The sequence below is a fragment of the Hyla sarda genome, chromosome 1 (genome assembly GCF_029499605.1).
Source record: "Hyla sarda isolate aHylSar1 chromosome 1, aHylSar1.hap1, whole genome shotgun sequence".
In the NCBI taxonomy this organism is placed as follows: Eukaryota; Metazoa; Chordata; class Amphibia; order Anura; family Hylidae; genus Hyla; species Hyla sarda.
Window position 1 is genome coordinate 401,946,579 of NC_079189.1, and position 27,078 is coordinate 401,973,656.

General features: G+C 41.4%; 2 protein-coding genes across 5 annotated transcripts in view; one reads left to right on the top strand and one right to left on the bottom strand.

The window, feature by feature from the left end:
- Nucleotides 1–624: 624 nt before the first annotated feature.
- On the bottom strand, nucleotides 625–25,695 carry LOC130277404 (uncharacterized). Of its 4 annotated transcripts, none has more exons than XM_056528092.1 (11): nucleotides 25,619–25,695; nucleotides 21,425–21,500; nucleotides 17,467–17,502; nucleotides 13,181–13,432; nucleotides 11,839–12,123; nucleotides 11,641–11,739; nucleotides 11,332–11,427; nucleotides 9,176–9,265; nucleotides 7,580–7,684; nucleotides 3,489–3,520; nucleotides 625–988 (listed from the first exon to the last, which is right to left on the bottom strand). In XM_056528092.1, exons 2-11 carry the CDS (start codon nucleotides 21,450–21,452, stop codon nucleotides 728–730), a joined length of 1,284 nt encoding a protein of 427 aa, XP_056384067.1. In that variant the 5' UTR covers nucleotides 21,453–21,500; nucleotides 25,619–25,695; the 3' UTR covers nucleotides 625–727. The 4 variants fall into 4 exon arrangements, with proteins under 4 accessions (XP_056384067.1, XP_056384052.1, XP_056384057.1 ...); XM_056528077.1 differs by having other exon boundaries at nucleotides 11,332–11,430; XM_056528082.1 differs by lacking the exon at nucleotides 25,619–25,695 and adding an exon at nucleotides 23,432–23,747 and having other exon boundaries at nucleotides 11,332–11,430.
- Nucleotides 23,905–27,078, top strand: part of LOC130277384 (Fc receptor-like protein 5) — a 113,446-nt gene continuing 110,272 nt past the window's right edge. The window contains exon 1 of the mRNA XM_056528068.1: nucleotides 23,905–23,928. The gene's annotated coding sequence lies outside the window, so the exon portion shown is untranslated. The remainder of the gene's footprint in view (nucleotides 23,929–27,078) is intronic.

Below are 27,078 nucleotides of genomic sequence, written 5' to 3' on the forward strand. Positions count from 1 at the left end.
GATGTCACCGCTGCATATATGCTGTACAACGCCGTTGTATGCGATCAGCACACAGACGTGCAGTCACTTCCTTTCCCTATCTCGTGCTTAGGAGAAATGACCAGAGGGAAGATGGCCGCTGATTATATAGGGGCTGTGACATCACAGGGGTCAGTGAACACTGATAGGCTGCATCTCACATGTGATTCAGGGTCAGCCCGCCTACCTTCATTCCCGCAGCTGTTTCCCGCCCTCCCATAATCCCCTGCCCCATGTACTCACATGTGGATCCGCCATCTTAGGTCTCCAATAGCCTGGAACGCTGTAAAATGGAGTTTAATGAAGCGATTTGCGCGATAGAATCGCGGCGATATTCGTATTCATTGCGAATCTAATTTTTCCTGAAATTCATAACGAATTCGGGTTCGTCAACTTCGATTCGCTCATCTCTAATTATTATATGTAGTTTCATATATTATTTGTATTATTGAAGCTGCATGAAATGATTCCATGATCAGCATGGTCAGACTGGCCCATCATAATATCATCCTTCAGTTTGGACACAATATTAGGCTCCAAAGATCCAGCAGAAAACAACATGTAAACATGATTTGGAGCCTATCATTTGCTGTGAGGGACAATTTTTATGGCTTGATATACATAACACAAAAAAGAATTTATTAATAATATGACATGTCATAATTTGGAATGTATTCCGGATTCTTGTTGAAGAAGACTATAAATGTTTCTAAATTGCCACTGTAACATATACTGAAGAGATAGGAGCAGGTTCCTGCACAGTATCATAGATAATTTGCCCTTGGTCCACAGAATGAACAAATGATCCCTGACTGTTTGCAGGCTTCAGTGATGATGAAGGGTTTATGAAGGTTGTACATGGATCAGGTTGCTCGTATAAGTTTTGATCTTCTTTCTCATTCACAATAATTGGTAACGGAAACGATGGTGATGCCTTCCTAGATTTTCTCTGGGCGCTACGGTTCATCCACTAAAATTAACAAAAGAAAGATGAAGTGGTGATACACTGTGATCATATAATACAAACTATAATAGTTTGCTATATGTGATATATAGTATTATAAGATTTAAATTTTATCTTTTCCCAGTAGATGTAGGCTTGAGGGTTCACTTGTGATATGCTTAAAAAAGGCATTTATAAGTGTTGCGAGTGACTTCCACTTTTTCCGCCACTTGACTACTTGGGTTGCGCCAAATCACCCCAAAAATAATATAGCCTCCATGTCTTTTTCAATAAAAAAAATAATTTCTCTTAAAGCAGTGGTTCTCAGCCTTTTTTTGCCTGAGTACCCCTTGACAGCCCATTCTCAAAAAAATTGTACCCCCATATTAGAGACATTTTGTAATGATTATAGTATAATTCATATGCTTTACTTTCCTCTATAACAGGCCCCTACTGTTCCTCTCCCTATCTCCCCAGTCCCCCGATTTACAGGTGACGTCTTCTCTAACCGGAGTTGTTTTCTTTTCTTCACTATCTGGTCTAGACCGCCATTAAGATTTCTCCCATACAAGACTTCTCCACAGAACCAGCCAAACAAACATTTTACATAAAGAAAAAGAAAAAAAGAGATGCGCTCCTAGTGTGGTATGTTTATGGTAGGTGAGCCCCTTAGAGAAAGCTAATTTTAGGCTTACCAGAGGGCGTTGAGCTGAGGGCATGTAGTATCGCTTAGTCGGCGTGACGTCAGCAGCTCCAGGGTCCCCTCTGAGTGTACTAGACGCTCAGTGCTTTAAGTGAGATTCCAGGTGTGTGAACCATATCATGGAACACTTAAAAATGAGGACTCAGTTCCAAAGCGCTTTCCCTTGAATTTAGTAAATGGCATGCCAAAGCAGAAGAATTTCTTGGTATAAAATAAATGTATTGCTTTCCTTTTATACCAAGAAATTCTTCTGCTTTGGCATGCCATTTACTAAATTTGAGGGGAAGCGCTTTGGAACTGAGTCCTCATTTTTATGTGTTCCATGATATGGTTCACACACCTGGAATCTCAAACAAACATTTTAGGCTACTTTCTGCAGTATAATGCACACCTATTTACAAACTCCTCATGTTTATTGTCACACACAGTAATTGTACCCGATTTGCGTCCCCATAAAGTTGTTAGGCTCCCTCTATGCCCCCAAATATAGCTGTAGGCCCCCAAACTACCCCCATAAATAGTCCTAGGCCACCATACTGTCCCACTTTCGTGGTCCACTGCTCCTCTGGTCTGGGGACCAATTACTATGGCTCATAGCAGTAGGTCCCCGGTCTGCAGGGGCAGTGGATCAACAAAGCTGATGGTAGTTACTGCCCACAGCAGCCCTGTGCCTGCGCTTCCCTTTAGGTGTCCTCCTGCTCCGCTCCTCGGTGCAGTGATGTCAGACTACCATTTCTTTCAAAGTGGTCCAGACCAGTAACCAGTGGCTGACATTACTGATTTTCTTTTTCATCCCCTCGAACAGTGAGAGGTGGTGGTGTACCTGTCCAGTACTCTGCCACGTGGAATTTCCTTCCTGCTTTACCAGATGCAGTAAACGGGGCACTATGCCATCTCTAGAATCACAAGGCCACATGGAACAGTCGAGGTGCCCCACAATGTGAAGAAAACCTTGCTGCTGTTGTTCATCCAAATCCCTCTCATCCATCTAGCAGCCAGGCCTTGTTTACAGATGACTCAGTTTACAGGAACATTTTAAAACTACAAACATCAAAATTCTTGTACAAAGTTCAATAATCCAATATGTTTCTCTTGCTAAGACTAGGTTTCCACTTGGTTTTTATTCTGTCAGTTTTTGGATATCTGCCACTGCAGTTTTTGAGCCAAAGCCAGAAGTGTATTCAAAAGGAATAGGACATATAAAGGAAGGACTTATACTTTTCCTTCCTTATGGACCCACTTCTGACTTTGGCTCAAAAACTGCAGTGGTAGTATTCCAAAAACTGCCAGAAAAAAAACCAAGTGGAAACCTAGTCTAATAGGTGTTTTTTTCTATTCTTCAGTTACATTAACTGGAATTTGTTGTACAATTTGCCATTTCAATTGTGTTACAATGTAACTCTTTGCTTTAAAATGATGTCACATATTTGATACTAGCTCTTTCCTTGTCTACTGCTAACTTCATAGCAAAATACACCTTATTGCTGACTTATGTTCATAGCATTTTTATTGGTTTAGTTGTGACTAATATGTTCCTGTCCACACTGACATTTAAGCAGATAGATAACTTTGTTTCTTAAACATGTAAAAAATCTTCTGACTTTTTTATGTTATTAAAATGTGTACAGCATGCCGAGCATGCAAATGTATCATTGTAACAAGTTGCCAGAAATGTCTGACGATCTTTTTTGCTTCTTATCAGTTTGTCACCTATTGATTTCCCTCTTTCATTTACAAACTTAGAGGGTTCATTAATAAATCCCCATATTTCATGTCTGATCTAAATCATATTTTAAGAAATATACATAGAAATCTGTTACTTACAAATGATGTTCTCTTGTGGCTGTTCTTCTTTCCTATTAAAGAAACACATATAACAAGAATAATGTAATCATATACTGTAAAAGGTAAAGGCTAAAGATGTTGGTATAAGGACAGATGTAGAATGAAGGGGGGGGGGGTGCTTATAAGACTTAACTTTTAATAACTCACACTGAATAATAGTATTTATGTGATGCAAATATGTGAGCTGTAGCGCTATAGTGCAACGTGCACAAGCTCAATGGACGCCAGGGTATACCTGCTAAAATTACAACAAATGGGGAGATAGCTCCCACAATATGATCGATTATGTCCACAACCAGGACACCAATGCCCAACCAGGGCTAACTGTGTCCAAAACCACAATGCCCTATGCGTTTCGGCACCTGGTAACATGTGACCTCCTCAGGGGCTCAGAATGTGGTACATATCAGCTCTTATGATAGAAATACAGTAATGCAAATAATATGGTGAGCAATAATAATGAATGAGCCACCGATTACTAAGGCTGAAAACATGGAGTACTTCCTTATCCTGATAGCCGGAGTCCACCTGCTAATGAACACACAAGAAAGAATGTACCGTTCAATATGGCATATCCTGACTCGGCGGTGCCTGTAACAATCACATGCATACACTCACGGTTCTATCAGGGATATGACGCGACACCTGTAAAATAGAAAGAAAACATCTATTTGTTCTGGCACACTCCTGTGTCGCGGTTTCTGTGCCTGTAAATAGAAAGGAATCGCACTCACGTCCGGCGTCCTCTATACGGATAGAAGCTCCAGGAAATGTGCTACCCGCAATGGCGGGGAGCCGAGCTGTTTGCCGGCTACTCACACATGTCTCCTGAGCAATCAACGTCTGACGCCTTATCCGCTTCCGGGGCTGGGGGAGGAGTTCCCGCCCAGACGCCATCTCCATGCCAACGCCGAGGCAGGAGGGCGTGTACCACGACCCACTCGTCTCGTGGGAAGGTGAGAAGGGAAAAGTTTAACCCTGAATGCCCCTTGGGATAGTCCCTTGACCTAGGCGGGGTGGCCGCCCTAATATTAGGGAATATTAGGCCGCCTAGGTCTAAGGACTAGTGGTAGGGCTCTTTAGGGCTCATATAGGTCCACTAGGCCCCTGTCTATTTCCCTTCGCATCTCCCTTTATTTGGAAATCCCCTCCCGGCGGTATACTTTCTCAATATTATCGTATGAGTACTCTTGTATTTACTGATATAATTTAATGATAGCTGCTCATATATTATAGCTTTCCTGATGATTCTCCCTTGTCTGTGCCAACCCTACGCCCCTCATTTGGTCCCTATTTTCCGGGGCGTTTTTTGAACCAAGTTCTGCCCTAGAAATTATTTCACATTTTTTTTACGTTTCTATTTTATTTATTTTCCATTTTAAAATATTCATGTGCATGTCACTGATCCATATATTGCATCCCCAGGGTGCGATCTGGATGTAGCCGATTAAGCCTATGCGATTACTTGTGAACCAGCTTACCTTCTGACTCACAGTATATATCCTATCCCAAGGGACATTCAGGGTTAAACTTTTCCCTGCTCACCTTCCCGCGAGATGAGCGGGTGGTGGTACACGCCCTCCTGCCTCGGCATTGGCATGGAGATGGCAACTGGGCGGGGACTCCTCCCCCAGCCCCGGAAGTGAATAAGGCGTCAGACGCCGACTGCTCAGGAGACATGTGTGAGTAGCCGGCAAACAGCTCGGCTCCCCGCCATTGCGGGTAACACATTCCCTGGAGCTTCTATCCGTATAGAGGACGCCGGAACCGTGAGTGTGATTCCTTTCTATTAAAGGCGCAGACACCGCGACACAGGAGTGTGCCAGAACAAATAGATGTTTTCTTTCTATTTTACAGGTGTCGCGTCGTATCCCTGATAGAACCGTGAGTGTATGCATGTGTTTGTTACAGACACCGCCGAGTCAGGATAGGCCATATTGAACGGTACATTCTTTCTTGTGTGTTCATTTGCAGGTGGACTCCAGCTATCAGGATAAGGAAGTACTCCATGTTTTGAGCCTTAGTAATCGGTGGCTCATTCATTATTATTGCTCACCATATTATTTGCATTACTGTATTTCTATCATAAGAGCTGATATGTACCACATTCTGAGCCCCTGAGGAGGTCACATGTTACAATGTGCCGAAACGCGTAGGGCATTGTGGTTTTGGACACAGTTAGCCCTGGTTGGGCATTGGTGTCCTGATTGTGGACATAATTGATCATATTGTGGGAGCTATCTCCCCATTTGTTGTAATTTTAGCAGGTATACCCTGGCGTCCATTGAGCTTGTGCACTTTGCACTATAGTGCTACAGCTCACATATTTGCATCACATAAATATTATTTTTTAGTCTGAGTTATTAAAAGTTAAGTCTTATAAGCACCTCCCCCCCCTTCATTCTGTAATTGTTATCTTGGGAGATTCTGTATATGGGTCAGTAGATACCCTTACAATCCTACTATTACTTGTATATAAGTACAGATGTGGCAGAGTTAACTGTCAGAGTCATAGCACGTCAACTAAATGTGTTGAGCAACCTAGTCTGACTGTTATCGCGTACTAAATCTGTATATGTTGAAAGCAATGATATTACCAAAAGTAAGAGTTAGGCTGTGTTGTGTTTTTTGTTGTGATATTGTTTGACAGTAGCACTTTCGCCTAAGGAGTATACTGCTGGCAATAATGTTTAGTGGTTCCTGCAGATATCATAAAAACTAAGTCAAACAAAAAAATATTAGAGTCGGTGATCGGAGGGTGGGGAGTCAAGCTACTACCGGGGTAGGGAGGGGAAGATCATAGGACCCAATTGCTCAGCAAACATATGGGAAGATGGGGAAGTAGAGGGACATTAGTCCTCTTCTTTATCGACAACTGGACTATCCAACATGTGCTCTCTGTTGATAATGAGACGGCTCCTGGAAAGCCGTATAGAGTCCTTAAAACAGTTCATAAGGGGCTAGGCCTTCTGGATTGCCTCTCCATCATAGACCACAGGAAATAGCCCGTAAAGCACCAAATGGTACGATGGTAGAGCTAGAGGCCATTGCTAGTGCTTACGATTCTGATATTTGCCATGTTAATTTGCCATGGGAGTTTACCAATGAAAACAAAAAAACTGCATGCTAAAAACACAACAAAAATACAAAGCGTCAACACTGCCTAGGGAGTGTTCACAAGTTCAGTTTTTTTTATTGCAGTTTTGGAATACAAATCCAAGAATAGATTTGAAAAGAGGGGAAGTTTCGGTGTTTCATTAACAACCCATGATGTTTCTTTACATTAAGAGTGTATTGGGGAGGGCACAGGACTCACTGCCAAGCGCTGCAAGCAAATAATGGTTTAGATACCTCTGTCAAAAAATGCCATCAGCATTTAAGCAGCAGCCTTAATTGTCATTGGTGGACATGATTGCAGGGAGCCAGACCTTTGACACGGCAGCCCAAGGCCTTTTCTAGGCCTACAAGGCTACCAGCATTATGTTATTGATAGAACTGGCACATATGTAATGGATGTACTGAATTGATGTGTATTAGCAACCAAATGGTTGCGCATACAAGTCCCATAGGGTGGACTAAAAATTGTATGAAAATAAACAAAAAAAATATTTTAAATATGTAAATAACCCCCAATAAATGTTCCTGCCTGCAGGGATGGTGAAGATATATAGTTTAAAAGTGTCCCCTGGGTGGGGAGCTATATTCACCAAGTCCCGTCGGCTCCGGCTGTAATCATTGCCCCTCAGCATGACTGACAGCCTATGTCACCGCTCTGCTCCCTTTGCAGATGGAGCAGAGCAATGACGCAGACCATGCCCGGGCTGTCAATCATGCTGAGAAGGTATAATTACAGACATAGAAGACGGGACTAGGCAAGCACAGCTCCCCGCCTAGGGGACTACTTGTGAGGTTGGCCGAGGAGACTTTCTTACTTAATATCCTCACCATCCATGTGGACAGGAACATCTCCCGGGGTTAGTGAGGAAGAAGATTTTATTATTTTTAACATGTTGCCTTATTTAATCTGTGTCTTATTTAAACACTTGTCCTAGGATAATATATTAACTCACGCTTAATGGGTAAGTAAAATCTGCATAAGAGGAGAATGACTAGAACCATCACTAATATACCAAGCAGGCTGCCAACAGAGTAATATATTCTTGTAAGCATTACATCTGAAAAACAAAAATAAGTTAAAGTTAAACACAGGTAAGGAGGAAATCCAGAACACTGATGTACATTTCTGACCTTGTCTAATGTTTAGGACTGCAAGGCGCTTCAAATTCAGCTCTGCTTATTTATTCTGTTTATTCAGTTAGAGGGGTGTTATTATAGAATGTTGGCCTAAACATTTTAGCACAGGCATTTTGTATAGCTTTGGTTATTCCTGCCCAACTGTGACAAAACTTTAAAGCGTACTTGTACTTTCAAAAGATTTTTAAAAACCTGCCGGAATTTGTTAGAATAACCCTTCAGAGTGGTGACAAATTGCTCTCGCTGCTCTATCTAGCTTCTGTAAGTCTCCATGCTGGTACACACACTTCACAGGAGAGCAGCACAACCACTGTAGTTGTCCGGGTGCAAGCTGTTTGAGCCTGGATTAGAGGCCCTCCAGTATCCAAAGAACCAAGAAATCAGCAGCACTCTGTTACTTCAGATGAATCAGTACATGGCTTTATTCCTCTTGTGTTACAAGCAGCTACGTTTCAGCTGTTTCACACAGCCATTATTAAGCCTCTATCTGGCATAATAATGGCTGTTTGAGACAGCCGAAATGTAACTGCTTGTAACACAAGATGGATAAAGCCATGCACTGATTCATCTAAAGTAACAGAGTGCTGATGATTTCTTGGTTCTCTGCACCTTGGTACAAAGCTTTTTCTGATTTCCACCCTTTCAGGGGTTTGTAAGAGATCTTGATTGTTTGCCAGTAGTTCTTATGGACATCGGTCCTTCATTTCTCTGCCCAATCACAGGACAGTACCTACTCTTCTCTGTTGTGCAACAACATAGTGCTGATGAAAGTGCACTGGACTGACCAGGCTGGCACTGGCTACAGCATGATTTTTAGTTAATTACTATAGATGGCATATAGGGGGAAAGTGGAATATTATTGTCCAGGGTTTGCTATGTGGGCAGAAAGGAAATACACAGTGCAGCAAGGAAGGGCTTCAACTAAACTACTGCTGCTGCTGATAAAGCCTGCAAAGGAGCAGCAGAGGGATATTACATACAGGAGGCAACTTTATGGGTTGTCAGATATAAGAGGAAAGCCTTGATTTAACTTTCAGGCAAAAGTATGGACCCTTTGGAGAAGGCAGACATGCTCACAGATTGCAGGTATACAGCTCAAGCTTTCTTCTTATCTCCTGTGCATAACACTAGCTAAGACCTGCCCCCAACTCCTGTGTTCCATTCTGATCTCTTAGTTGCTAGAGGTGGAATTCCCCTAACAACAAGAAGTTGACAGCAGTTTGCAGGGATGTAAGTCATCTAGTAGCCACATTTTTTTTAGGGGTAAGGAGTCATTAAAAAAAAAAAAGTAAGTAATTAATAAATATGTTAGGATCTGGAATCAACTAGGCTGGAAGGAGGGTGCTTGAAATGACAAGAACTATTTAAAGGAAATCAATAGAAGTGTATTTTATTTTCAATAACACTTTTACCGTTATCACTGGAATAAGAATTTATCCCGTTGGTTTGGTGTTCCCAGTTTGTCCATAATGTGTTACTTTGAGAGGTTGAAGTTTCTGTTGCTAGGAGATAAAATACAAAACAACAAAAAATTATCTTTCGATAATAAAAAAAAAAAAATAATTCCAGTTTGAAGATAAAATTTTTTCAATAAAGTGAATACGTGTGTAAGGTTCCTTTCACACTACCGTTTTCGTCCGGTAGGTGACGTCCGTTAGGAAAATAGCGGGGGAAAAATTTGTGCATGTCATGTTTTTTTCTCTCGCTATCATAACGAGACTTTAGAGGAATCCCATTCAAGTGAATGGGATCTTCTTTGCCTGTTATAACTCCAGTTTTGCTCCGTTACAATGGAGCAAATGGCAGCCAAAGTTAATGGCAGCCAAAGTAGAAAAAAAATAAAAAGAGCCATTAACGTCCGTTTGTAGCGGAGCAACAATATAGTGTGAAAGGAGCCTAAGTCAGTTAGAACTTTATTCTAATATTCTATGTTGAAAGACCTGAAGCTTTTAAACGCCCTATCTTTATAAAATTATAACCTTAGAATGGTTGCCGTACTGATGAGATTGTCTCACAATTTTATTATTTTGTTTAAATATTTGAGTGCAAGGACTTTACATACTGTCATTGGTTTTCAAGTTCTTGCAAAACCCTTTCACTACCTTTCATAAATCTGTTATAGCTTCCATTGAATAGAAAAATGCTTTTATTTTAAAATGTTTTTATTTTAATAAAACTGTCACCCCAAGATATATAACTAAAATAAGTTTGGCAAATGTAAGCAAAAAACAATAAATCACTTCTGAACACCACTTTGTAGGATACCTCTTCTGCGACTTTTCTGCCACCTTTCACCACATTGCGCAAAAAATCTTTTAAATAAATGTTCTCCACAGCCAGTTTTGTAAGCCGGGTCTGTGTTGGTATAGATTTGTAAAAAAATGTAGAACTTTGAGAAAAATATGCATCTTTTTTGAAGAAAAGTCACAGTTTATATATATCAGCAGCCACTGCAAAATGAAAAGCCAAAAGTGTGTAGCAAAGTCATTTAAGTAAAAATTACTGAGTGATTTCACCATCTCTGACCAACCCCTACAGCCTACATCACCATCTTTCTGTCATCACCATCTCCCTTGGATTGGTATCAAGAGAATTCTGAATGTCCCACTGCTTAATAAGGGATTAAACAGTGCTGACTGGAATGTTTAAGACCTTGAATATCTATTTATATCTATTTTCATCTTCATCTATTTCGATTACCTTGTTAGACAGGTCTATTGACAGTTCCATTCTGCTCCCCATAGCTCAGTATCCAGCCTGCTTAATACATTCACGTTACATAGTTATATAGTTAATTAGGCTGAAAAATATTTCCAGTTGTCATTATCACTAATGCTTCTGCACATAATTCATGAAAGGCCATGGGAATTTTTGATAAAATAGTCCAAGCTATGCCAGATACACTGCATGGATTTAGTTTTTTCTTTTTTCACATTCGGGAACTTATATAAGCAATCGGTCAATTGCTCATACATGTCAATGCAGTACATGATCTGCTCAATAGAAAAGTCCTTGCAGGCACATAGGCCTAGGTAAGCACTCTGGCTTCTGGACCAACGGATCTACAGTCAATGACTGTGATGTAGGCGGGAGATCCGCCAATAACCCAGCTGCACTGCACCACCAACGACCTAACTGCCATTTAATAGCCAATACCTATCAGCAGAAGCCCCTGCATAAAACAAGCTCTATTCAGGAGCTTGCTCCATACACTCTTAATTGCACTCCAGTGCATTAAGGGGTGTAAAGGTGAGCAAATCTCACCTTCATCAACTTTTTATAAGGGGAAGCAATTTCCTCATTGCCCCCCAATCTACTACTGGGTGACATATGTGAGGTGTTGCAACTATATCGGCACCAGGCATCATCCCGCATTCAGGGCTTTGTCTAAGTGCCCATAATGCAAAACAGCTGTCCACAGGCTGTACATCTGATATACCTTGTTGGTGTCCATTTGAACCATTGTATGTGAACTACTTTCACTCAAATAAAATAAGTAAAATGAGCTGGTGAGTGCCACAACCTTTCTTACTTTGGAAGTAGCATTACATTCTTTAAAGTCTTTTACCTGCAGAGGTATAACTTTTTGGTATCCTGGTGATCATTTCTTGGTCTGCTGAAATTGTAGTCTTTGAGATTGTGGATCTGCTTTTTGTTGTTAAATCTTCTTCAAAAAACAAAAACAAAAAAATATTTGGAATAACACTATACAATGAAGAAAACAAGCAAACAACAAATATATGTGTGTGTATATAAATATACATATATTCAGAAATATATATATATATATATATATATATATATATATATATATATATCATAAAATTGAAGCCTGCACGAAAGTAAAACTTAATAGCTTTGAAATCTACATTTTTACCTGCCGATGTATAACTTGTTGGTGTCTTTGCGATCATTACCTCTTCTGTTTCATGAATTGGAGTCACGGAGCTCGTGGATCTGTTTTTCCTTGTAAAGTCTGCTTCCACAAGAAATTACATTTTTTGGAGTAATATTGCAAGTTGGAATTGTTTATTTATTTCCCTGTATGATATCATATAATGTAATAGGGACTTACCTAACCGACTTACGTGTACATTTTTACTTGGCTTTGAATCTATTAACCTTCCAAGCTTCTGCACTTGGTATTTACAGGAATAGACCCCAGGGGTCCTTTGGATGGAGATACTTAACTCCTTAATGGCCATTTTTGGAAATGATGTTGCCATGAAGATTTCTGATCCATCACTATAAAATCTAAAGTATTTCCATTCAGAAATGCTGGAAGCAGAACATTTCAGAATGACAGGACTTTCTGGAATATCTGGTTCCTCTAATGAAATCAGTGGTGGAGGAAACCGATCTACAGTATAATTAGATAACACAGAATTAAGATGTAAGCATAATTTTTTTTTTAAATGCATTAAAAAGTATTACAAAGCATCATAATATATTTATAAGAGTCTGGACCCTGTTTCCATGGTATATTTAGCTTCATTTACTAGACATAAAAAATCCTGATAGGTTAACCCCTTAAGGACCCAGGGTTTTTCCGTTTTTTGCATTTCCGTTTTTTCCTCCTTACCTTTAAAAAATCATAACTCTTTCAATTTTGCACCTAACAATCCATATGATGGCTTACTTTTTGCACCAACAATTCTACTTTGTAATGTCATCAGTCATTTTACCCCAAAATCTACGGCAAAACGGAAAAAAAAATCATTGTGAGACAAAATTGAAAAAAAAAAAACGCCATTTTGTAATTTTTGTGGGCTTCCGTTTCTACACAGTACATTTTTCGGTAAAAATGACACCTTCTATTTATGCTGTAGGTCCATACGATTAAAATGATATAGGTATATAGGTTTGATTTTGTCGTACTTCTGGAAAAAATCATAACTACATGCAGGAAAATGTATACGTTTAAAATTGTCATATTCTAACCCCTATAAATGTCTTAATAATCCCTTTTTCGCCTCTGAAATTGTATATGGATAAAAAGATAATATGGAGAATACCTTTAATTTGGAATTAATACTGTGAGCCCCAATAGAGAAAGGGACCAATTTAAGTAATGATTATCTCTGTACAGTGCTGCAAAATATGCTGGAGCTATATAAGTGAAGGAACTCGGACTGCCTGTATTACCATTAGGGGGACTTTAGGAACTTACTGTATACATAGATAATATTGACTTTAATGAGAGCCATGTAAACCAGAATGTAGTAAGATCCCCCTAGTGGCAGCTCAGGCAGTTAGAATCTGATTGTATAATTGTGATGTTTAACGTTGAGGGAGAATTTTTAAATAAATAAAAATAAAGGTTTTTTTCTCAGCATTTTTGCAACATATTAAGCTTGGTGTCACCTTTTGTAAAAATAAGTAAAAAAAAAGCATAAATGATAATAATGTCACTTTACCATAGACATGGATCGCTTTTTCATTACTTCTTCTATTCCCCATTATACACCCGTAAATCCCCACATGCGACCTGTCCAGCCGTGACATGTTATATGTTGAATTGTTTTGTGAGATAACAGTAGAGTCCTTATAAAATACAATTGATTCATTTCTGCTTTCTTCAGGTACCAAACACATCAATGATACAGCTTCCCCTGTTATATACCCATGGTAGTCAGGGAATGTCACCAGCTTCAGTAATATTTTAGCATCTGAAAGAGAACATGTAGACGTGTATTCATTTTTAATTAATTTATTTAAATGTAGTTCCAGATTTTGTATGCGCCTCACTTACAAAACAATAGCAAGTGTCATAGCAGCAGTATAGTGAATGTCATTAATAAAAGTTATCTAATACACTATAGTGGCTGTTATGGCTCTCCATGGTGTCCTACTATAGATGCTGTAATCCAGTTCAATAGCAGTCTGTTAAGGGCCAGTAAGGAGCTGACTATGGTCTATTAGAATGACTTTATGTATGTATTCTTATAAGCCTTGATAATCACTACATAAACAATGAACACGCCAACCTGAATGGAGGCCTTCCATTGTACAGCACACTTGTAGCCACACAGATCTACTGCGAACAAGGCCTGGGAGGACCAAACATTTAGTGTGTGTGGTATGTTATAGTAACATAGTTCATAACAAGGTTTAAAAAATGCCAGAGTCCATCAAGTTCAACCTATATCCCTAATGAGTCCCTACTGAGTTGATCCTGAGGAAGGCAAAAAACCCTCATACTAGAGGTAAAAATTCCTTCCCGACTCCAAATATGGAAGTCAGAATAAATCCCTGGATCAACCTTCTGTCCCTTTAAAACTAGTATACATAACCAGCAATGTTATTCTTCTCCAAGAATGCATCCAGGCCCCTTTTAAATTCTTTTACAGAGTTCACCATGAGCACCTCCTCAGGCTGAGAATTCAACAGTCTCACTGCTCTTACAGTAAAGAACCCCGTCTGTACTGGTGTAGAAACCTACTTTCCTCAAGTTGTAGAGGATGCCCCCTTGTTATGGATACAGTCCTGGGTATAAATAGATCATGGGAGAGATCTATGTACTGTCCCCTGATATATTTATACATAGTTATTAGGTCTCCCCTAATCCTTCTTTTTTCCACTGTATCTTTCTTGTACACTGGTGTCCAGTACTGTACACAGTATTCTATGTGTGGTCTGACTAGTGATTTGTACAGCGGTAGAATTATTTCCTTGTCGGGGGCATCTATGCCCCTATTAATGCACCCCATGATTTTATTTGCCTTGGCAGCAGCTGCTCGACACTGGTCACTACAGCTAAATGTACTGTTAACTGAGACTCCTAAGTCCTTTTCCATGTCAGTTGTCCCAAATGTTCTCCCATTTAATACATAATCCCAGCCCGGATTTTTTTTCCCCATGTGCATTACTTATGTGCCACTTCCCAGCCCAAACCTCAAACCTATCCAGATCCATTTGTAAGGCTGGGTCCACACTACGTTTTGTCCCATACGGGAGCGCATACGGCAGGGGGGAGCTAAAAGCTCGCGCTCCCGTATGTTACCGTATGCGCTCCCGTATGTCATTCATTTCAATGAGCCGACCGGAGTGAAACGTGCGGTCCGGTCGGCTCATTTTTGCGCCGTATGCGCTTTTACAACCGGACCTAAAACCGTGGTTGACCACAGTTTTAGGTCCGGTTGTAAAAGCGCATACGGCGCAAAAATGAGCCGACCGGACCGAACGTTTCACTCCGGTCGGCTCATTGAAATGAATGACATACGGGAGCGCATACGGTAACATACGGGAGCGCGAGCTTTTAGCTCCCCCCTGCCGTATGCGCTCCCGTATGGGACAAAACGTAGTGTGGACCCAGCCTAACAGTGCACTGTCCTCTATAGTGTTTACCGCTTTACAGAGTTTAGTATCATCTGCAAAGATTGCTACTTTACTATCAACCCCTCCACAAGGTCATTAATAAATATATTAAATAGAACAGGACCCAAGATGGACCCCTGTGGTACCCCACTAGTAACAGCCACCCAATCAGAATAAGTACCATTTATAACCACCCTATGTTTCCTATCAGTGTCATCCTGACCCCTGCAGATGCTGACCACCAATCCAGCTAAACTGTAAGCAGGTAATCTGGTATCCCTATGGCTCCCTACACCATATAAAGGATGCCATCTGATATTGCCCTAACTTTAATGTAGGACCATCTTCTTGTGGGTGAACTACTGTGCCCTCATATATAAAGCTCACCTCTATCAGCCTCAAACAAGTGATAGCAACCAAATTAAGCGACTGCATCTGTGCACCAACCACCCTGCACCTACACACCTGCCGTGCCAACCAAAGGATGGCATTTATTTATCTACAAGAGGGAACATAATCCTTGGACCATTACCTACATATTAATCCTACCTGGGCTTTCTTATCTAAACACACCAGATTAATTATCTATACCTCTATTTTTCGTATTACGATTGTACTACTATTCAGTGAGATAGGTGACGGGAGAAACTATACTCCTGCCTTCTACGCACTTGTCCCTGAAGAGTTGGGCCACTTTGAAATGCGCCACAACAAAACGCGTTGAAATTATGTGGCTTGAATTTTACTAAAATTGTATGCAATCATTGTACCAATATTGATGTGCTTACATATTGTATACTCACCGAATATTTTAGCTGAGGTTTCTCTGCAAACCAGCTAATTAATTGCTGGTGGTGTGCTATACATACTGCACCCGGTACCTCCATTCCTTCCAAAACCAGGGAGAGATAGGAGGTTCCTGTTGCAGGTTGGCGTTCTCTAGGAAGGCCTCCCTGCAGTAACAGGTAGGGGGTCCGAAAGCACTAGTAGGGCCAGTATAGCCTAACTCCAGCAATATATCCAATACCTAGGATCAGCTGGGTTTGTAATACATATAAACACATTATTTTTGTATCTGTTTGAACTTTCTTAATTAATGTGTGCCAATGTTTTAAATGTATACCAATAAATTATTTTATGATCTTAGTGTCATTCCTATTGTACTCCTATCATTCACAATAATCCTAAGTGAGTAGCTGCTCACTCATATGTTAGTAGTGCTCCCTACTGCTCTTAGTACTGCTACTGACTGCCACTCCAGTGGAGTTACTAATTTCTTCTAATCAACTGGTGCCAGAAAGTTAAACTGATAAACAGATTTGTAAATTACTTCTATTTAAAAAAAATCTTAACCCTTCCAGTACTTATCAGCTGCTAGAAAGTACAGAGGAAGTTGTATAGTTATTTTCAGTCTGACCACAGTGCTCTTTCCTGCCACCTCTGTCCATGTCAGGAACTGTCCAGAGTAGGAACAAATCCTCATAGCAAACCTATCCTACTCTGGTCAGTTCCTGACAGAGACAGAGGTGTCAGCAGAGAGCACTGTGGCCAGAAAGAAAATAACTATACAACTTCCTCTGTAGTATACAGCAGCTGATAAATACCGGAAGGATTACGATTTTTTTTTAATAGAAGTCATTTACGAATCTGTTTAACTTTCTGGCACCAGTTGATTATAAGAAATGTGTAACTCCACTGGAGTACCCCTTTAAAGGAGTACTGCAGTCTTAGACACTGCAGATGCAAAATCTGCAACAGGGCCCCATATGCCAATTATAATGCTGGTCTTTTATGGCACAGATGTGCTTTGGGGTCCCTTTAGGCACCAGTGCCCGGTGCGACTGCGATCTCCATGATTGGGAACCGGCATTGTTGCGGCTGTGCGCGTGTCGTCAACCTCGCCCCCTCCATACAGCTCCGCCTCTCCCATTGAGATACATGGAGGGGGTGTGTTGGCTGCGACCGACATTCCTCTTGCACGGGAGAGCCGTGTCAGAGCCGGGGCCTCCGTACAGGAGATCACAGGGGTTAATCTTCACTTTTTCCTATTTTTGGATGACATTTTGGTGGCTTCAGAACCAATTACCAGGTTTTCATAGAGTTGTGGTCTCAACATACAATGGTTTCAACATACAATGGTTGTTCTGGAACCAATTAATATTGTAAGTTGAAGGACCACTGTAATGGGTTACATGAGAGTCAGAATTAAAGGTGACCTTTTCACTTTCTAGTAGATGTTATGCATCTAGTAGATGTTGGTTCTATGGGTACTACAGGTGTATTGTAGCATGTGCGTATGTTATTGCTGGGTAAAAGAAAATGAATGCCAATATTTTAACATATACAAATATTGCCATAAAAAAAACTGCACATAGACAAAACTTACCCTCTAGGTCCCCAAGATATCCACTGCACAACATAACTGGAAGACAGGATAGCGATAACAACAGTTTATTATACAGATCAACAAAACAATGGTTTTCAACGTTACATATGCAATTCATATAGTGACAATACAGTAAGTAGGCCAGTACATGTTATGACTGAAATAAACTTTCACTCAGATGTCTATTTTTCAAACTGAATAACCCCAAGCCTTAAAACCTGTCTTGGTATCTAATCCACTAATTCCCCCAGTTACCTTGGTCGCCCTTCTCTGCACTCAATATAGTTCAGCCATGTCCTTCTTATTTACAGGTTCCCAAAATTGGACAAATAATTCCCTGTGTGGTCTGGCTAGGGACCAAAACGCCAGCTTCCCCAGATCCCTCTGTAAGATTACGTTATCCTCCTCTGTGGTGATCACCTTACCCAGTTTAGTGTCATCTGCAAATATAGAAATTCTACTCTGTAACAAGGACATAAATAAAGATATTGAAAAGAAGTGGACCCAGTACTGATCCCTGCAGTACCCCTCCTTCAACTGTCACCCAACCAGGGTACATTCCTTTGATACCCACCTTCCACTTCCTATCAATGTGCCAGTTGCTAACTTATATACATACAGTGATGTAGAAAAGTATTCGTCCCTTTCCCAATCTCTTATTTTTTGCACATTTGTCACACTTAAATGGTTCAGATCATCAAACAAAGTGTAATATTACACAAAAATAACCCAAGTAAACACACAATACAGATTTCAAGTGGTCATTTATTTGTTATGGGAAAAACCTATCCAAACTTTAAAGGTGTACTCTGCTGAAAACATTTTAGCCCCTATCCAAAGGATAGGGGATAAGATGTCTATTCGCGGGGATCTCCGCTGCGGCAACCCTGTCATTCGGTGCACAGAGCAAACTCCGCTCTGTGCCGGATGACTGGCGATGCCAGCCACTATGCCCCCTCTATTCACTTCTATGGGAGGAGGCGTGACGGCTATGTACCAGCCATCACGCCCTCTCCCATAGACATAAATGGAGGGTGGTTGGCGCTGCTGCCGCCACTGCCGCCCCGGAGGTCGCAGAGTACCCCTTTTAATGCTCTATGTGAAAAAGTAATTGCCCCTAAACCTATTAACAGGTTGTACCACCCTCAGCAGCAACAACTGCTATCAAGTGTTTGCGATAACTGGCAATGAGTCTTTCACATTGTTGTGGAGGAATTTTGTCCCACTCTTCTTTACAGAATTGTTTTAATTCAGCCACATTGAAAGTTTTTTGAGCATGAATCACCTTTTAAAGGTCATGTCACAGCATCTTGTTCCTGCCTTGGAACTGCGATGGATGCCATTATGGTACCTTTCTTATGGTTGAGTCATAAACTCGCTCCTTAACTGTGTCAAGTGAGGCCTACAGTTCTTAAGATACTGTTCTGGGTTCTTTTAAGACCTTTTGGTTGAGTCTTCATTGCACTCTTGGGGTCATTTTGGTGGCCAGACAGTCCTGAAAAGGTTTACTGTTATCCAAAATTTTCTGCATTTATGGATAATGTCTCTCACCATGGTTTGCTGGAGCCCCAAAGCTTTAAATGGGCACTGTCACCAACTTAATTTTTTGATATGTTGTAGTACTTATGTACTACAACATATCTCTAATATACTTTTATTATTATTTTTTAATTAAAATTGTTTAATTTTCATTTGAAAACCGGCCACTAGGGGTCTCCCTCCTAGTGGCCGGCTGCAGCTCGGTGTGACGTCACGCCTGAAAAAGGACCGATGCGGGCGGGCATCGGTCCTTTTTCATTCAGCCTGCACTTGCTCCCTGCCTGTCAATCAGACAGGCAGGGAGCGAGCGCATTGGCTCCCCGGCCACTGGCTGGAAGGCCACTCCTCCCGCACATCGCCGCCTACGCCGCCGCCACCTCGTCGCCGCCTCCGCCTCGTCGCGGCCTCTGCCTCGCCGCCGCCGCCGCTGTCCCTGCACGCCCGCTGCCGGACTCTGCAGTAAGTGTAATTGGGGGGGGGGGGGGGGTGTGATGGAGGGAACGGGGTATGGCGGGGGGGGGGGGGGGGGAGACGGAGGGGACGGGCTAGCGCCGCATGTAACTAATAGTTTATCTACACAGGGTGCCTCCAGCTGTTTCAATACTACAACTCCCAGCATGCCCTGACAGCCAATAGATGTCGGGGCAAGCTGGGAGTTGTAGTGATGAAACAGCTGGAGGCACCCTGTGTAGATGAACTAAGGGCGGAAGTCCCCCCCAGCAGGCATCAGTGACGTGGTGCCTGCTGGGGAAGTCTGCCTTGTAGTGAGCACACTGCCAGGCAGACAAAAAGCTTTTTTAATATAGTAATAATAAAAATTAAAAGCAGGGAGGGGGTTAGGGATAGATGTGCAATAGGCAGGGACAGAAAAAAAAATAGGATGGTGGGAGCTACCCTTTAAAAATGGCTTTGTGACCCTTTACAATCTGAAAGATGTCAGTTACTTTGTTTCTCATCCATTTTTGAATTTCTTTGGATCATGACATTTAAAATTACGTGGCCTTCATCACTTTGTCAGACAGGTTCTGTTATATTGATCAGAAATAGAAATCAGGTCTAGGTGTGTCTAGTGGGATTGTATTTAGATTATCAAACATAATATCAAACATCAATACCTTCTCCAGTACTACTAATGTAGGTAAAGCGGAGTACCCATTTAACTACATTATATGTATTACGGCCAACCCCCTCCTGTAGAAGTGCTGCTCAACATTCATAGGTGTTACGCCTAGCGCTCCGGGTCCCCGCTCCTCCCCGGAGCGCGTGCGGCGTCTCTCTCTCCGCAGCGCCCCGGTCGGTCCCGCTGACCGGGAGCGCTGCACTGTCATGGCCGTCGGGGATGCGATTCGCACAGCGGGACGCGCCCGCTCGCGAATCGCATCCCAGGTCACTTACCCGTTCCCGTCCCCTGCTGTCATGTGCTGGCGCGCGCGGCTCCGCTCTCTAGGGCGCGCGCGCGCCAGCTCCCTGAGACTTAAAGGGCCAGTGCACCAATGATTGGTGCCTGGCCCAATTAGCTTAATTGGCTTCCACCTGCTCCCTGGCTATATCTGATCTCCTCCCTTGCACTCCCTTGCCGGATCTTGTTGCCTTGTGCCAGTGAAAGCGTTTTGTGTGTCCAAAGCCTGTGTACCAGAACTTCTGCTATCCACCCTGACTACGAACCTTGCCGCCTGCCCCCAACCTTCTGCTACGTCCGACCTTGCTTCTGTCTACTCCCTTGTACCGGGCCTATCTTCAGCAGTCAGAGAGGTTGAGCCGTTGCTAGTGGATACGACCTGGTCACTACCGCCGCAGCAAGACCATCCCGCTTTGCGGCGGGCTCTGGTGAAAACCAGTAGTGACTTAGAACCGGTCCACTAGCACGGTCCTCGCCAATCCCTCTCTGGCACAGAGGATCCACCTCCTGCCAGCCGGCATCGTGACAATAGGGCAGCTATGACTCATTTTACCACTGATAAAGTGAGGGGGGCTCAGCCCCCCAGATTGCTCTACACCTCCTTACTCTAGCACTAGATCAGACTAACCCCTCGTACAGAGGAAACAGGATATCCTATCTTAGGCTTCAGAGAGGATAGACAGAGTAGAGGACATCCCACTTGCTAGGGCCTTCCAATTTAAGTCTATAGCCAGTGTGTGCACAAGTCACTTGTTCGTGGACTTGGCCTAAAGTAACCACTAGAGATAAACAATTTTCTCAATACATTAGAGCATACATTGTCAAAGCAAAAAATGTTTACATTGCATAAAGTACAAATACTATAAGGTATATAACTATAAGTGAAGAACTTGGGGATGACTAATCTGACAACCATAAAACAGCCATTGGGACACTGTAGACACACTGGAATGTATTGATTTTATTTGGTTGTTACACATTTAGCAAAATGTATCTTTTTTGCATATTCTTTTTACTCACCCATCATGGTTGAAAATCTGAGTATCATATTTTCATTCGATATTCTCTACAAATGAATCAGCTGAGCTCTAGACCACTGCAAACAAAGTTAGATAAAATACATTATAACATACCCTTATGAACCATTATATTGCAAGGGGCTAGCTCCTCCTGCTCAATAGCAGGCTGTCTGCAGATCGGACTGCATCTACAAGATGACAGCAGGATCTGCTGCTTATAGCTACATCTTGGTGCCAGATGCTATAAGACACTTTCAAGGGGCTTGTGGAGCTCCTGGCGAAATTGAGTTAGAGCTGTTAAAGGGGTACTCCGGTGCTTAGACATCTTATCCCCTATCCAAAGGTTAAGGGATAAGATGCCTGATCGCGGGAGTCCCGCTGCTGGGGACCCCCAGGATCTTGCACGCGGCACCCTGTTTGTAATCAGTCCCTGAAGCGTGTTCGCACCGGGTCTGATTACCGGCGACCACAGGGCCTGATTACCAGCGACCACAGGGCCACGCCTCCGCCCCGTGTGACATCACGCTCCGCCCCTCAATGCAAGCCTACGGGAGGGGGCGTGACAGCTATCATGCCCCCTCCCGTAGGCTTGCATTGAGGGGCGGAGCGTAACGTCACACGAGGATGGAGGCGTGACATCACACACCGTCGGCCCTGTGGTCGCCGGTAATCAGACCCGGAGCGAACACGCACCGGGGACTGATTACAAACGGGGTGCCGCGTGCAAGATCCCGGGGGTCCCCAGCGGCGGGACTCCCGCGATCAGGCATCTTATCCCCTATGCTTTGGATAGGGGATAAGATGTCTAAGCACCAGAGTACCTCTTTAAGGCAGCATAAGAATAAAATAGAATATATTAAGTGTCTCTGTAGCTTTAAACCTCAGGATGTGGTTCTCTTTTTGTCATTCTAGGTCCAACTGCTATTTATAGACGAAGCACGTTTACAGTAAAGGATATAAACTCGTAAAAAATATATTTAAATAGAGTTATGAATATGGCAATATAATGGCAATATAATAGTTTCCAAGCATTATGTCCAGCGTTACAAATTAAAATAATGTAATTCACTAATTCTGTTAATAATTTAACTCTTATAATAACCTTTTGGAGTTTTTTTTTTTTTTTACTTAACCCCTTCCTCTGCTCTCTTCCATCAGGAAGTTCATTCAGGTCCTTTATTTAACATAACTTGGCAGTGTTGAGTAAGCACACATGGTGCTAAGTGTGAGAGCTAAAATCCATGTAGAAGCAATTTCTTCCATGTTTAAACATCTACCACTGAAGCCTGTAATATCATTTACAGGTTTTAGGACCTACAGTAAATAAGACCCCAGTAAGTCTACTGTTAGGGTAAAGAAATTGTTGCCTAATCAGCAGCCTGGGACAAAGTGACACAGAGTATGATGTATTAGCATAGTCTGAGTAAAGTGCTAAAATATTAATATATGTGCATCTTGCATTTATGCATTCATGTTTATAATGTACACTATGTCGACTGTGTGATTGTGCTATCATGGTAACCTGTGAGACGATTTATTGTACTCTTTCAGTGTATTAGAGGTTAATGGTGTGAATGGTTAAAACACGGGTGCTCGATTTAGTGGACAGACTCTACAAGGATTGTATTTATTCATTACCTAAGGTTTATAATATCCCTTGAGAAAGGAGAGTGGAATAAGAAAGGATCCAGCGCAGAATAAATGCAGTTAATGTGTCCAATTTATTCTGTCAAAATCATAGATACAGGTGGTATGCACAAAGAGTCATTTATTTGTAAACACCCCTGAAAGTTACACATCAAAATAGGTTCGCACAAATAGGCTATGGGTGTAAAAATAATATAAATCACTGAAACAGTAAACCATAACATTTATTGAATTCTACATTAAAAAAGATCCACCAGGTCCAAAAACCATCACCATCAATACACCCAAAAGGTGCAAATCTCCAGTAAAGATTATGATCCCAAAACCAATGCAGACTGATAACTAAAATAAGGTAACATACATTTTCCATGCCAACACAACACAATATGGTGTATGAACACTGAATCCCATGGTCAGAAGACGAAGGGTGTGAGAAAACGGGAAGGAGGGAAAGGGACTAAGGTAGGGGAGGGCCTGGCTGATAGTGGCACCTAACCTATAAAGCTCTAATGCTGTGTCCCTCTCTCTAAGTCTAAACCTAGGTGGAGTGTATGCCCTAATAAGGGCAGCCCACTCCAGAACCTCCTGTAATGGCCCTATGATATAGGTACAAAAGGGAAAGGCTCTTTGTCTCACTCAGATGCCCTATCTACCTCTGTGGATGGGAGAGGGAGGGAAATAATGTAGGTCTATTGCCTAAACACAGTAATGACCAGTAAAATCTGTTAACTGTATGGATCTACAGTGACTAGAGAGGCAGATTGTAGTTCAACGATTTGATTTCTCAAGGTATAACAAAAGGAGACAGAATGACAAATTGTATGTTTGCACCTATATGAGCATGGAAATTTAAGTCAGGTAGGAATGGATTTAGATTTACAGCCAAACATACTGGGTGACAATAACCGACCTAGGTTTGGTCTTTTCTTAGACACACAACAATGCCCATTTGCCATGGCTTTACCAAAAGACAGGTCTAAGGTGATTAAGGACACACATTTATTGATAATTCTGCAAGCATATCCTTGTATTCCATGCTGTATTGGGTAGAGAAAACAGCCACCTTATCAACTTTTTGTCCCTGTTCTTGTGCACCAGATTTAAAAGATCATGTCTATTCTTGTGAGACAGGATGTATTTGGCACGAGTGATAGTCCGATTTGGGTAACCCCTATGTGTCAACCTATTCTGTATGTCATCCATCTCACAACAGAAATCCAAATCTAAAGTTCAACTAAATTGAACTCTTACAGCCTCAACAATAGGAAGGTTCTTTATGACGTGAAATGGGTGGCATGGGGACGTGTGGAGCATGGAATTAAACAATGTTTCTTTATGGTATGTTGTGGAAGTGACATGTCCCATGCCTTCCTTCCCACTAAGATTTACATTTTAGAAAGATACTTTTGTTTCATGTAAGAAATTGATTTAGAGGGTTAGCATTCAGAAAGTAAAAAAACAAATTCACCATTTCAATACCGGACCCCATATAAATAGCAGATCATCTATATAGCAACCATAATACAGTATAGAATGCCAACCCTTTATGGATTATCCACTGAAAATAGGTACATTTTTACCACCAACTCTTATATATGCTTGTTAGTGATGACGGAAAGTTGAAGACTGCTTGTCTCTCAGTGTTATGGCCTTCTATAATTCTGAGAGGCACAATTCCCTTTTGAAAGAATTAACATTCAATTGATAATTGTTTGTATATTAGATAGTAGAGATATGTCCAAAAGTTAGCATAGACCTTTGTCTAACAGGACAACTGCCCCCTTTATCTGGTTGTTGAATAACTGCCTAATCCGGATCACACAATTCCTTAAAGGGGTACTCCTGTGGAAAACTTTTTTTTTTTTTTTTTTAAATCACCTGGTGCCAGAAAGTTAAACAGATTTGTAAATTACTTCTATTAAAACTTTTTAGGGGTTATGCTTTACTTTTTAGATTTTTCTGACGTCATGACCACAGTGCTCTCTGCTGACCTCTGCTGTCCATTTTAGGAACTGTCATGAGCAGCATATGTTTGAGCATCTGTTTAACTTTCTGGCACCAATTGACTTAAAAAAAAAAAAGTTTTCCATGGGAGTACCCCTTTAAAATATAATGCTCAAATTTAGATAAAAGGAAATACATTTTAGAATTCCCTTTATAAAGCAATGTAAGTTCATGCTGTACTGATTCCTGAAAAAGATCAAAAGCAGGAGTGTGTGACATAACAGAATAAAATCCTGGATTACGCATTCTGGACGATAGAACAAAGTTATCAGTATCGGACCCTTCTCCCCTTAATGATCGTAAATAAGACAATGGTAACAATTCTCTAAATGATAATCCAAAACATCATGCTACATATTAGATGTATCACTAAATAGCAATCCAGACACATTATGCATAACATGAGATACACTATTGAATTCCAAAATATACAGTAAGATTCATTCATATATGTGATGCATTGAGTATATTTTAATATGTATTATGTTTAATATGCATTATATTTATTATGTATGAAAAATGTCAATACTCTATTCAAACTCACCACGATGGACGGAATAATGCCTGTAATTGTCTCTTCTCTGAGGAATGGTATTTTTTTGTCTCACCTCAGCATGTTTGTTTAGTAGATAACTTTTATCAAATGTACTTACTTTTGAGCTTCCACCAGTTTTACTTCCTTGCCTTGCTCATGCAGTGGTGAACTCAACTTGCAGACAAATTTTTTGACCCTCCCAACTTGTATACACATATATATTTTTAGCAGTAGCTAAAACTAACATTAGACCAAAAGACATTAACACATTGGGGGAGATTTACTTTGTGCAAAGTTTTGGTGTGTCGCATATTATTAAAGCTTCACCTATTTTTGGCCCACTGTGTTTTATTAAGAGGCGCACGTCCGCTTTCATGAATGTTCACCATTAACTTTAACATATAACACAAAAGTAAAGATGAGAGTGTAGGACAAAACGTCATCATGCACCCTTGTTCTTTACAACATTGTGTAATTCATGTGAACGCTTTTTACGCTACTTGGTAGGAGAGCCATAGTGTGAGGGGGGCAAGTTTACTATAATGTACATCCGAAATAGACATAAATTCCACGATAGCTCATAGCACACAACTGACAGACACATATGGGCCAAAGTTATTAAGAGGTGTTTTGTATCTTACATTAGCTGACCGCCGCTAGGTATATACTGCGTTAGTGCTCCTGTTATTCATATGTGTCTGCATCCAACCAAAAACAGAATGTCAACATATACTGGAAACTGTAGCAGCTGATCCCATTAATTTCAATAGCTTGAACAGAGTCCCATAGTGAGTGCGCTATTTTAAGCGGACTCCAATGCACAGCAGTCAGAGCATTTGGGTCGGCTTAGAATAGCGCATAAGACCTGAATGTCCAGAATAGTTCCCAATCCCCGGAAGTGCTGAGGGCTGTAACACCTCCGTGCTCGCCCCTTCTCCCTCCCATCTCTGTTACAAATCTCCTTCCTGTGCTGTGTATACAAATAGTGCTCAGGTGCAAAATTTGGAAACTGGGCTCATGTGATGGCCCACTGCAGGCTATACCATTGCATACACTAATGTAGACTTGTGTGGATGTGGTCCTGATAGGACTGCTGTAGCATCAAAGCAAAAATTCAATTTTTCTATATTGTTTGTATCACACTTTGTTTCTGTATGTGTATATGGATATGGTTGCAGAGAACAGAGGGTATTTGTTGCAGCATTAGGATGCTTTGCCTTTCCAGAACGTTGTAAGAGCCTAGATCACGGACACATGCCCCCCCACCCAACCAACATACTGCTCCAGACCCTTTTCCTGGGATAGGAGGAGATACTTCCCTTAGAATAGTGTAGTGTGGTCCTGACCTCAGGTTGGTAAGGAGCATATGGTGGTGTTCAGTAGGGTCATCATTTTTCTCCCCAGTCCTACCTACATCCTGCTAGCATGTCCTGCTGTAAGGATACAGCACCATACAGAAGAGAGGAGTC

Coding starts and splice junctions, on each gene's coding strand:
- LOC130277404 (XM_056528077.1), bottom strand. CDS start 21,452: ATGATACTCAGATTTTCAACCATGATGG. Junction 13,433..17,466: donor ATATCTTGGGGACCTAGAGG/GTAAGTTTTGTC, acceptor GTTCTCTTTCAG/ATGCTAAAATATTACTGAAG. Junction 9,266..11,331: donor AAAAAGTTATACCTCTGCAG/GTAAAAGACTTT, acceptor TTTATCTCCTAG/CAACAGAAACTTCAACCTCT.